Source organism: Helianthus annuus, chromosome 3, assembly GCF_002127325.2.
Source record: "Helianthus annuus cultivar XRQ/B chromosome 3, HanXRQr2.0-SUNRISE, whole genome shotgun sequence".
NCBI lineage: Eukaryota > Viridiplantae > Streptophyta > Magnoliopsida > Asterales > Asteraceae > Helianthus > Helianthus annuus.
The window spans coordinates 29256929-29269488 of NC_035435.2; the positions used below are offsets into that span (position 1 = coordinate 29256929).

The 12560-nt window shown below is 34.1% G+C and overlaps 2 protein-coding genes across 3 annotated transcripts; one reads left to right on the forward strand and one right to left on the reverse strand.

Annotated features, from left to right (window-relative positions):
* The first annotated feature begins 2706 nt into the window (after positions 1-2706).
* On the forward strand, positions 2707-6370 carry LOC110928925 (cytochrome c oxidase subunit 6b-3). 2 transcript variants are annotated; one of them, XR_004889418.1, is made up of 5 exons: positions 2768-2851; positions 4498-4561; positions 5590-5678; positions 5887-5968; positions 6118-6370. XR_004889418.1 is itself a non-coding variant. In XM_022171973.2 (4 exons), the coding sequence occupies exons 1-4, from the start codon at positions 2843-2845 to the stop codon at positions 6169-6171; spliced, it is 234 nt and encodes a 77-aa protein (XP_022027665.1). In that variant the 5' UTR covers positions 2707-2842; the 3' UTR covers positions 6172-6370. The 2 variants fall into 2 exon arrangements, 1 of the variants encoding a protein (XP_022027665.1); XM_022171973.2 differs by lacking the exon at positions 4498-4561 and having other exon boundaries at positions 2707-2851.
* Positions 6371-9177: 2807 nt separating this feature from the next.
* On the reverse strand, positions 9178-11468 carry LOC110928926 (60S ribosomal protein L44). Its single transcript, XM_022171974.2, has 4 exons — positions 11324-11468; positions 9909-10088; positions 9437-9511; positions 9178-9349 (listed from the first exon to the last, which is right to left on the reverse strand). The coding sequence occupies exons 1-4, from the start codon at positions 11324-11326 to the stop codon at positions 9290-9292; spliced, it is 318 nt and encodes a 105-aa protein (XP_022027666.1). The 5' UTR covers positions 11327-11468; the 3' UTR covers positions 9178-9289.
* Between the last annotated feature and the right edge of the window lie 1092 nt (positions 11469-12560).

The following is a 12560-nucleotide window of genomic DNA, read 5'->3' on the forward strand; positions in this document are numbered from 1 at the left end:
ATGTCTCCACGCTCTATTATCTCTCTAATATAGTGGAATTTTCTGAGTATATGCCTTGTGGTTTGATGCGACCTTGGTTCCTTTGCAAGAGCAATGGCACCAGTATTGTCACACAGCATCTCGATTGGTTTCTTTATGTTAGGCACAACGTCGAGATCAGGAATGAACTTCTTCATCTAGGCAGCCTCCTTAGCAACATCCGATGCAGCATTGTATTCTGATTCACAGGTGGATTGAGCAACCACACTTTGCTTCGAGCTCTTCCAAGTAACAGCCCCACCATTCAGAATGAAAACATATCCCGTCTGTGATCTTGAATTGTAACGATCAGTCTGGAAACTTGCATCAGTATAACACTTAACTGATAGCTCCTCATCCAGTCCTCCATATATTAAAAACATGTCCTTAGTCCTTCTTAAGTACTTAAGAATGTTCTTCACTGCAGCCCAGTAACTCTCTTCTGGATTCTGTTGATATCTACTCGTCATGCTAAGAGCATACGAGACATTAGGTCTGGTACATAACATGGCGTATATGATGGAACTGATAGTAGAAGCATATGGAACTCTTTCCATTTTCTTCTTTTCCTCTTCGGTCTTAGCACACTGCTCGCCATTAAGAATGGTTCCATGTGCCATGGGCAAGAGCCCCCTTTTGAGTCTTGCATTGAGAAGCGTCGTATGACCTTATCAATATATGTACTTTGACTTAAACCTAATAACCGCTTTGATCTATCTCTATAAATCTTTATTCCTAGAATATAAGCGGCTTCACCAAGATCTTTCATTGCAAAACATTTTCCCAACCAAGCCTTAACATCTTTTAGCATAGGGATATTGTTTCCAATGATTAGTATGTCATCTACATACAGAATTAGAAAAGTGATATGGCTCCCACTAGATTTCTTGTAAACACACGGTTCATCTTGGTTTTTAATGAAGCCAAACTCTTTAATTTTCTGATTAAAACGAAGATTCCAGCTGCGAGATGCTTGCTTCAATCCATAGATGGATTTATTTAGCTTGCACACCTTATTAGGATTATTTGGATTGACAAAACCTTCAGGTTGAGCCATATAGACATCTTCAAGTAAGTGTCCATTAAGGAACGCGGTCTTGACATCCATTTGCCATATCTCATAGTCATAATATGTAGCAATAGCAAGTAGAATTCTAATAGACTTAAGCATGGCTACTGGCGAGAAAGTTTCCTCATAATCAACTCCTTGAGTCTGAGTGAACCCTTTTGCTACAAGCCTTGCTTTGTAGGTTTGCACATTTCCATCCATGCCATTCTTCTTCTTGAAGATCCATTTGTTTCCTACAGTCCGACCTTCGGTAGGAAGATCAACCAAATCCCAGACTTGGTTATCATACATGGATTGCATCTCTGCATTCATGGCTTCTTGCCATTTCTTGGATTCTGAATCCAACATTGCAGCTTTGTAAGTAGCAGGTTCAGCTTCATCAATCATGAAGATATCGTCATACCTTTTAGGTGCACGACGATCCCTAATACTTCTTCGAACACTTGGTGTTTCTGTTGTTTCTTGAGTCCTCTAAGGCTCAACTTCAACAACTAGACCAGTTACTTCTGGTTCTGTCTGAACAACTGGTTCAGTCACTTGTGATTCTCGAATTTCTTCAAGATCCACATGGTTTTCTCCAATCCCTCGTGCTAGAAGCCGAGTTGAAGATGTCAACAAAATAGAGAAAGTTGTTGAAGCAAGTTGAATGAGCCCTTCAGAAAGAGACGTTCATCTATCCATTTTCAAGACTAAAAAGGTGAAAAACAAAGTTGATACCATGTTCTCCGCGTCGGTCAAGAAAACTACTCCTGGTAAGTGCTTCGTGTTGTTGTATTGTCGCTGAGTACTTATGTACTATATAATCTACTTAATCTTGTGCTTATGGTTATGAGCGTTTTATCTGGTTTTGAGTAAAATTTTTAGAATTAATAAACTGGAGAGCTTATTCCAAATTTTGTGTGATTTATTGTTTTGATTATTGATTAGGACTTGAATGTGATCATTCTTTAGAGGTGAATTTTTGTCATTTATGTTTGTAGATTTTAGACAGGCTTTGAGGAGACAAATTCTATATCCCTAGCTTAGGTTCTTATATGACTATTTTACATTTTCTTTATATTGTATTGTTATACAAATACAAATATTATTGGTGTTTGATTTGAAGAAGATTCTTAATCCAATTCATAAAATTCAGAGATAACAATGACATATTTGTGCTTCTAGTTTTAGAACTATCATTTATTGCAAAATTGCTTTAATCTGAATCTCACTTGGTTCAAATTAGCACTCTATTAAGAGAGTTTATACATCATATGAATTCGCTCTAGTTACTGTCTTTTATCAAAACATTTTCTTGGATTTGTGCATGGCCTTATTTGCTAGAAAAGCTTTTCCAGCCACGAGTCCCGAACGACAACCAACATGAAAATTTTAATGTATGGTCATGAGAAATCTGACCATCGAAAAAATGTGACCCATTGGAAAAAAAAAAAACATCCCGGGTCCCCCACTAACTGCCACACGGTGCTTAGTTTTTATACGGAACACAAGATCAAAACGCGTTGTTAAACTTGAAAACAAAGCCGATTACGTTATAACTTGGTATCAGAGTCGGGTTACTGAATACAAAACTCAAAAGTGGTCTTTTAGTTTTTGTGGTAGATGTAAACTTATTAAGACTTGAGGGGGTGCGATGGTAACATTTCCTATATTTTCCTTCGTCTTCGTCAAACGCATAATATTGTTTGTGTGCGCTTCAATCAATCAAAAGCTTTCATCATCTTCTTCGTTTCCATTCTATTCAGATCAACATTCATGGCTGAGGTATTGATTCTTTCTTCTACTTTGATGATGCATATGTTTTACATTCATCTTTTAATTTTCTGTTTAATCTGCATTTCTAGTCGCCTTTTCTAGATTCACGATTCGATTAGGTTTTGAGTTCTACTTTAATTATGCGTGTTTTACTTTGAGATTGATGTTTCGTTTATCGCGATTTGGTGTACAGAATCTAGGTTTAGTTTCTAATGATATGATGAACAAATCGATTATAAACTGCCTTGGTATTCGCGTTTTTGGATCGATAGTTTCATGATTTGATTGTGCTTCAATAATTTATGAGTGCGATTAGGTTTTTAGTTTTGAGATTGACGTTTTGTTTGTTGTGATATGAGGTATATAGTCTAGGTTTAGTTTTTACTTTTTAATGATGTGAGATATGGAGTTTGATCCGATAATGATTCTTTATAGGTCGAATAATGGACACTTGTTGAAATTTTCTTCCCAGTCAATAGCGGTGCTATAGCGGTTAGCGGACCTCAGGGTGTGTAGCGGTCCAAATAGCGGTGGCCTATAGCGGTTCCACTATTAGCGGCGCTAAATACCGGTAAATACCGCTATTTGGCTGCTATTTGGAAACCTATATAGCGGTTATAGCAGTAACGCAGTAGAATGAGGCAACACAGTAACGTAGGTAGGTGTTTGATTGTGTTAATTCTTAAATTATGTTAGATTTGCAACAGGTTTTTGATAATAGAATGATATTACTATGAATTTTGATATTACTATTAATATTTTTCAAAGATATATATTTATATATATAAAAATACATAAATTATGCATGGTATAAAAATTACCGCTATACCACCGCTATAACCTATATATCATATAGCGGACCTTGACCGCTATTCGATTTTGGACCGCTATAACTGCATAGTATAGTGTTATAATAATGGATATTATAGAGAATTTTGTTTGAATATGGTGTTGTTTCAATGTTTTACATTCATGTTTCAAAGTTATGTTTGATTTCTGTATGATGTACAACTTGATTATTATCTGCATTGCTATTTACGTTCTCGAATCGATAGATTAATGATTTGATTGTGTTTTTTGCTCACTACTTCACTAGGTTTTCAGTTCTACTTTGATTATGCCTGGTTTACTGTGAGATTGACGTTTTGTTTATTGCAATTTGGTATATAGAATCTAGGTTTAGTTTACAGTAATATGATAAATGGAATTAAGTTAAATAATCGACACTTGTTGAATTTGTCATCCCTATGTTGATAGTATGGTGTTATAATAATTGGAGGTGTTTTACATTCATGTTTCAAATTTATGTTTGATCTGTGTATGACCTATGACAAACAACTCAATTATAATCTGCATTGTTATTCACGTTTTTGGATCGATAGATTCTCGATTTGATTGTGCTTCTTGCTGTGTACGGTTAGGTTATTAGTTCTACTTTGATTATGCATGTCTTACTTTGAGATTGACCTTTTGTTTATTGCGATTTGATATATAGAAACTAGGTTTTGTTATCAACAATATGAGAAATGGAATTAGGTCAAATCATTCACGTTTGTTGAAGTTTTTCTTTCTGTGTTGATAGTTTAGTGTTATGGTAGTGGAGGTTATGAAGAATTTGTTTGAATATGGTGTTGTAACATAGTCCGAATTCATAGGGATAAGCACAAGAGAGGAAATACAGTGCGGTGATTACAAATATCCACCTAGTGTGCCCTGCAGGTTATGATCAGTCCATTGTTGCTATTCGTGTTTTGGATCAATAGATTCATGATTTGATTGTGTTAGAATACTTGCTGTGTATGATTAGGTTTCCACTTCTAGTTTGGTTATGCCTGTTTGATATTGAGATTGACATTTCGTTTACTACGATATGGTATACAGAATCTAGGTTTAGTATTCACATATATATGAGAAATGGAATTAGGTCAAACAATCAACATTTATTGAAGCGGTTTGATTAGTGAAATGGTTTAGACTTTCAACATGTCAACCTGAACACGACAACCCAAAATCTGATTTTTTTCGTGCTTGTGTCGTGTTTCGGGTCGTTTCAGAAATTACCACCCTTAATGTTAACAGTTTTAGATTTATACTTACATAAAAACATAATTTTAAACCATAGTTATCAAAAGCGCACGCTTTTGGTGCCTAGGCGATTTTTTAGAGCGATGCGAATTAACTGCGCTCCTACTTCCTAGGTAAATATAGCGCACAACTAATACGAATCAAAAGGTTCTTTTAATTCACAAATCCCTAATATTCTGCAGTATTTATAGGGATAACCATCCGATTATATCACTAATGATCCAGATCTCAGTTTGAAATTTTCAAATCCAAATTAGTATATTTCTGATTTAATTCTTACATATTCTGCAGTATTTTTTTAATTTAGTTTTGTTCGTATTCATTATCAGCTTATTATTTCTAATTTGGTTTCCAAGTATTTTGTTATCTTATACTTTTTAAGTGCTATAAACATTTTGGTTTTAAGTATTTTGTTATCTGAGACCTTTTAAGTGCTAGTATGAACATTATTGTTTTGGTTTTGAGTACTTTATTCCCTTAAACTTTTTAATTTTTTTATTTAATTGCGCTTTTTTTTTCTCGGGCCCACGCTTTTTTTGCGCCTATCGCCTAGGCCCTAATCGGAGCCTATGCGCCTAGAGTGCGCTTCGCGCCTTTAATAACTATGTTTTAAACTATTAGACCACGTTTTATGGTTTTATTTTATTTCATGCTATTTTCAGATCGAGTTGAAGACTGCACCAGCTGACTACCGTTTCCCAACAACAAACCAAAGCAGACACTGTTTCACTCGCTATGTAGAGTTTCACAGGTACAGTACATCGTCACTATTTTAACATGCTGTTTTTAGCGGCTTTAAACGATAAAAACTCTACAATATTTGTTCAGTATGCTTTAGGAATCTATGGTGATACTGTCGTCAACCTTTTAATATTTGTCGGGTTTTCCATATGTTTGAGATTGGAGTGGAACAGTCCCCTAATGGTAAAATATACATTCATCTTACTTTAAAATTGCAGGTGTGTTGCGGCCAAGGGTGATGATGCTTCTGAATGCGAGAAGTTTGCCAAATTCTATCGCTCTCTTTGCCCCGGTGAATGGGTAAGCAAAATTAATACAATGATAATCTAGTTTCCTTTATTGTATCTGTACAACATTCAATTGGGTTGACCCGTTGATCCATTTGACCCGTTCTTCTTTTAGAGCTATGTTTTACATGTTAAATGGAGTGTTTTATGATGGTGTTGTAGGTTGACAGGTGGAATGAGCAGAGAGAGAATGGGATATTTCCAGGTCCTCTGTGATCTCATCTGATCTGGTAATGGCATGGGTCCTTGTTTGAAATAATTTTTCACAGTTTTTAAGATTATTTGGCTAATAAGAAGCCATTTTTTTTTTTTATAAATTATGTTTGCTTGCTTTCACATTTCTTGATTATGAGCCTAGTCCCTTGACTACTTTCAACCGTTTTTTAAGTTTGTTTTAAACTTGGTTTAAGTGTGATATCAACATCTGAAATGTTGCCCGTGACCGACATATAGATAAAATACATTTCACATGTAAGGGGGAAGTTAACAGAAAATTCTAACCTCGTTTAGTGTTATGGGTCGGCTAACCTTATATTAAAAAGTTCAACTCAAACATGACTAGTTTAATGTATAGCTAACCTTGACTCGACATGTTTGATAGACAAGGTGACTTGTTAACCTGTCTAGGGTGAAGGGTTTTAAAAAGCTTTTTTATTTAGGTTTTAGCGGGTGTTGATTTTAAAAATGCTAACATGACTCATATAATTAGTGGTGCACAAATCGGGTTTTTTGAATACCCAGTTCCGGTTATGGAACCGGGTTCTACAAAATCGGGTATTGACGCTTTTAGACAATTGTTGTTTTGCTTGTTTCTGCGGAGCGGTATCAAATATAACGTTTTATAAGTCGTAAAATTTTATATTATGTTTTTTTTATAAAATTTATATCAAAATGTAGATAAAAATAAGCATATTACAAAACCGTATTCGTTTTTTAATAAAACATTATATATTGAAAATTGTAAAAGAAAAACACAAATTTAAATTTATTAATATCACATCACTTGGTGTAAATAGCAACAAGTTGGGTGTAAATAGAATCACTCGTTTGAAATGATTCAGCTATAAAAATAAAAACACCAAGTGTAAAATGCCAAAATGGTCCTTGAGTTTAGGCCACTTTTACTACTCGAGTCCAAAAACAAACGTTTTGCATCTGAGTTCCTGATGTTTCATTTTTGTTGTCATTTTCATCAAATTGGCAAATTAGGTTAGAATTTTCCGTTAACTACTACCCCTTTTTTCGGTTTCTTCATTTAAATGATGGGAATAATCGTCATTTTATACGATAATATATTTTAATTAAATGAGGGAAACGACAAAAAAAGAGAAAAGTTAACAGAAAATTCTAACCTTGTTTGCCAATTGGATGAAAATGACAACAAAAATAAAATCTCAGAGACCTAGATTCAAAAAGTTTCATTTTTGAATTGAAATGGCAATACAGACATTAATGATATGCCTATTTAATGATTCGATGGGTTTGGAAAAAAAAAGAGAAGGAAAAAAAAGGACGAAACGATTTTGGTGGGTTTGGTAAAAAAAGTAGAAACGATGTGAAGAAGAATTGAACCAGGGTTTCCTGTTTGTTGAACAGACGTGACCATCACGCCAACCGATTGCATTTTATGATTTGTATAATTTTTAACTATGGCTTAATAATTTCTAACCAACGTGACTTTTAAACGAAGGGGTGCAAACTTATACATATAATTTCTAACCGACGTGACTTTTAAACGAAAGGTTACAAACCCAAGTTGGTTTTTTTTTTTTTTTTTGTGTGTGTGTGTATATATAATGCCATAAATAAAGGTTAGTATAGACGTCGTTAAAGTGAGGTTAACCTCGACGACGAAAGTGAAAGTAAGAAGTGTCATTGGTCACGTTGCCCGTATGGATTATTAGCAGCCGATGTGTTATAGTTGAGATTATCATAATCTAATTCGTCTTTTTTAACTAGTTATATGTTTTCTCAAACTCTTTCCACCCGGTCCAATCCTGTAATAACGAACTAAATATGAACATTCAAGATTATAAATCGAAGATTAGAGATGAATTAAAAAGATGGCAATTGCAAAAAAATAATTCATTTGAGTTAAGATCATTGTTTATTTAACTCCTCATGTAGTGTTACTCATTCACAAGTAAACATTACACGGGTCGACTCAAAACAAATCATGAATATGACATGATTTTAAGAGTGTCCAGGTTTAAATTACGTTTTTAACACAAATAAAATATATGGGTAGTGTTTCAACCGGACACAACTTATACCCTACATTTAGGATTTGACCCATCTCTTATAAAAGGAGTATACATGCTAAATTATAAAGGGAGTATATACATATCAAACCAACCAAACTGAAGCAATCCAGCTAGTTTGGCACTTACAGTTCAAAATGATGGATTGAACTTTAGGGAAAAATCACAAGATTTTTTTATTGCATATTTACCCAACCAGAAACTACAATTGCATATATCCTTCCATAACAAAGAAACCCTTGACATCATTGTTCATTCTCTTCCAAAAATGATAATTCAAGTCCCACGTCGTCGCCTGTTCATTCTCTTGGCATCTCTGTGAAGAATTTTCTTGAAGAGGTTCAGTCGTTCAGGGGCGTTTCCATCTTTCTCTCTTGATTACAGCTTGTCCATTACGTTACCAATGCGATTTTATTAGTTTGATAACCCTTCTCGATTAAAGCTTGTCGATTACATCCCATACACGTGTGGTGAAAATCTATTTGTTCGAGAGTATAAATCTGAAGATTATCACTTACAAATTGAACCATTTGATGAATTCTGTATTCTTACATGCGGCTCAATGAAACTTTCAACATCTACAAATGAAGCCAGTTTAGGCGATATAAGACCTCTAGGATAGTTAGGGGGTGTTTGGGATTGAGTTTAGAAATGGCTTATTAACTTATTAACTTTTTAAATAAGACCTCTAGGATAGTTAGGATAATGTGTTTCCCCTGTTTGTGCAGTCCCTTTTATCCTGCTAATAGATTTATTCAATCTAATGGTTTTTATAGCTGTACCAGAAATATTTACTTTATTATGAAATAAGCATTTCAGTTAGATAAGACAATGGTTTTATACTTTGTTGCACTAGCATATTTTGCATACAATGGTAAAATGTTTTGGTAATTAGGAGTTTTGTTAGTCTCAAATCAGATGGCCTAACCAGAATATATATAAATTTGTTTTTTAATTTAGATAAACAAAAATAAAACCTTAAACACAAATTTTAAAGTTTGCAACATTAAACCTGCATAAAAACTTGAAACATATATAGGTCTAAACATACTAAAATAACACATGAATATTGCTTAAAAAAGTGATGTTCCTTTGCCCTTCTTGTCTCCACCAATTTCAAAATGTTTGCACCTCTGCACATAACATAAGAAAAAAAAAATTACAAACAACAAAAGTATATAAAAAAAAACAAAAAACACCATTAAAAATTAAAAGCTAACCTTAATTGGATGCTGGGACACATGCTTGCAACCTTGGCATTGCAACCTTAGCACAATCTTCTTGGTGGTTTTAGCCTGTTGAAATGTTACAATATTTAATCATAAAAATAATAACAGTGCATTGTAAACATTTGAGGATGGTAACTTGCCAAAAATTTAAAAAAAAAAAAAAGTTGTTTCTTTTTTTGTGAATAAAACAATTCATTCAATAAATTCTAAACATTTGAGGATGGTAACTAGCCAAAAGACTTAAAAAATTGTTTCTTTTTTTTTTTGTGAACAAAACAATTCATTGAATAAATCATTTTTTGGTGTTATGAGAACTTTTTGTATACATTAAAGAAAAAAAGAAAAAAAAACTCTAATTATTTAAAAACTACAATCAGAAGGTCCAAACCAAACTAGTTCAATTTTGACCTGTATAGAAAAAATTCAAAAAGCAAAGCAATAAACCAGAGGTATGAGATCCGACCTTCTTGTGAAAGACGGGCTTGGTTTGACCACCATATCCTGACTGTTTCCTGTCATAACGACGTTTCCCTTGTGCAGCCAAACTATCTTTACCCTTCTTGTACTGTGTCACCTTGTGCAATGTGTGCTTTCTGCATTCCTTGTTCTTGCAGTAAGTCTTCTTAGTTTTTGGAACATTAACCTGCGAAAAAGAAAACATTTAACTTTAACGACATAATTTTCAAAAATTAACGAAAATCATCAAATTAAAAATCCTCAAACAATGCTACAATAATAAACTGCACAACAGAGCAGAACGACAAGTCAGTATTTTACCCAACCATCATGAACCAACATAGCATAGTGCCAACTGCCAAAACAAAACCATCTATGACCAAGACTTCTATGAGTATGATCCATAGTTGTTGATGGCTAATAGCGACAAAGAGCGATAAGGTGCCTATATGCTACATATCGAATAGCGATAAATAGCGATGCACTAGAACTTTTTTTAGTTGTATATGTATATTATATCAAAATACCCTGGTATATATCCTATTTTACATGTATATTCAACAGAAATCTAAAATCCAGCTATTTTATAGCCATGTTTAATTGCTAAAAAAAGTGTCGCTATTCTCGCTATCCATCGCTACAACCCTAATAGCAACACTAGACCTATATGGTATGTAGCGCGCTATAGCGATTCGGTCGCTATTGACAACTATGGTATGATCATGAACTTGCGATATATTTGAATCTTTATAAACATAAGAAATGAACAGCATAAGTTCATGGTTTCTGGATCCCAAAAAAAAAAAAAAAAGAAATGCTAGCAATTTATACCATAATGCAACCAATAACAATCTGAGGTGATTGGAATAAAATTTTGTTCAGATGATTATGTAATTCATTCAACATTTAAGGTGATTACACGACGGAACGGAAGTTCTTTTATACTTTCGCTAGCATACAACATATAATCTCTTATTGAGGAGTCAAACTACACAAATTATCCTTGTTAAACATCCAATGGAGGTGAAAGTCATAACAGATAGAAAAGATAATCAGATTTTACAAAAACTGCAAATCAGTTATCATCAAAATGCAGTATATTAACAGTCACTAACACTTGTCAAATAATCTAAGTGTTAAACTCTTATCTCAAATAACAAATTCGAAACATGAACAGCAATTGAAGTCTATAATCAATAAGATGCGAATGTCAATAGTAAAAAAACCACTTCGGCACAAAATACATGAATCCAAAGTCATTCAAACTCTCAATTATAAGAAATACTATCACGAATTAGGTCGATATTTAAGCTATTCGAGCTCAACATACTAAAAACTGAATCAAATACACGATCTAATCCAAACCTTAATGATCTGAAACCTACTATAAATTTGGAAGATAGGAGAAGTTGTAGGGTTTACCATGGCTGACGATCTCCGATGAACCAACCTGCCGGATGAGAGAGAGAGAGAGGAACCACCAGTTTTTAGGGTTTATTCTGTATCTAGGTATTTTATTTTCAACTGTTTTGACATGGGTTGGGCTTTATATCAAAGGCCCATAGAAAAAAAGATATTGCCCAATAGCAAGAGAAAATTTTGTAGAATATTTTTTGTAAATGTGAAAAAGACAAAATAAAATGAAATAAAGAAACAAGTTTTTTTAGAGTAAATTACAAGTTTTGTCCTTTATGTATGTCTCAAATTGCACGCGTTGTCCTTTGTCTTTAAAATTAATGAGTTTTGTCCTTAATGTTTGCAAATCTTGCACGTTATGTCCTTTAGGCCAAACCCAGTTAGATTTTTTGGTTAAAACTGATCATGTGCAAGGCACATGAGGGCATTTTAGTCTTTTTACCTCATTTATTTAATAGTATTTAAAAAATAAAACAAAATAATTAAAAATATTATTATTATTTTAACTAGAGTAAATTACAAGTTTTAACCTCCATCACCACCACCAGTACCCTCCACCGCCACCACCCTCCACCGCCACTACCACCCTCCACCTCCACCTCCTCTGCTCACTGCTACTTGCATCAAAACCCCCCAAAAATCAAAAACCTAAATACCAGATCAAAAACCCCCAAAAATCCCCAAAACCAAAAATATCCAAAACCCCCAACAACAATTGATGATCAAGAGAAAAAAATCCATAGCAGAGGTCATAACAAAATTCAACCTAAATCTTGTTCAAATTCGTGAAAAACCTGTCGAAAGTAACTACAGTAAAAGTAAACTAAAAAGATCCCAAAATCTCAACAAATTTCTATCTCAAAAAATTTCTATCTCTAAAAAAAACCTGGGTGGTGGATTGTTCAATCAGATGCCTCATCGGAAGACGGCGGTGGTGAAGACGACGGCGGTGAAGACGTGGTGTACATGAAGGCGGTGGTGAAGATGGCGGTGAAGACGCGGTGTACATGAAGGCGGTGGTGAAGATGGCGGTGGTGGCAGAATGTGGTGGTGTACATGAAGGCGGTGGTGGTGGTGGTGGCACATGGTGGTGACCGGTGAAGATTTGGTCTCCATATTGTTTCTGAATATTTGGTCTTCATCAGTTTCTATAAATGATTTTTGCACATTAGTCCTTTATATTAAGTGATTTGCTCAATAGTCCTTGGGTATGTAAAATGACTAAAATACCCTCATGTGCCTT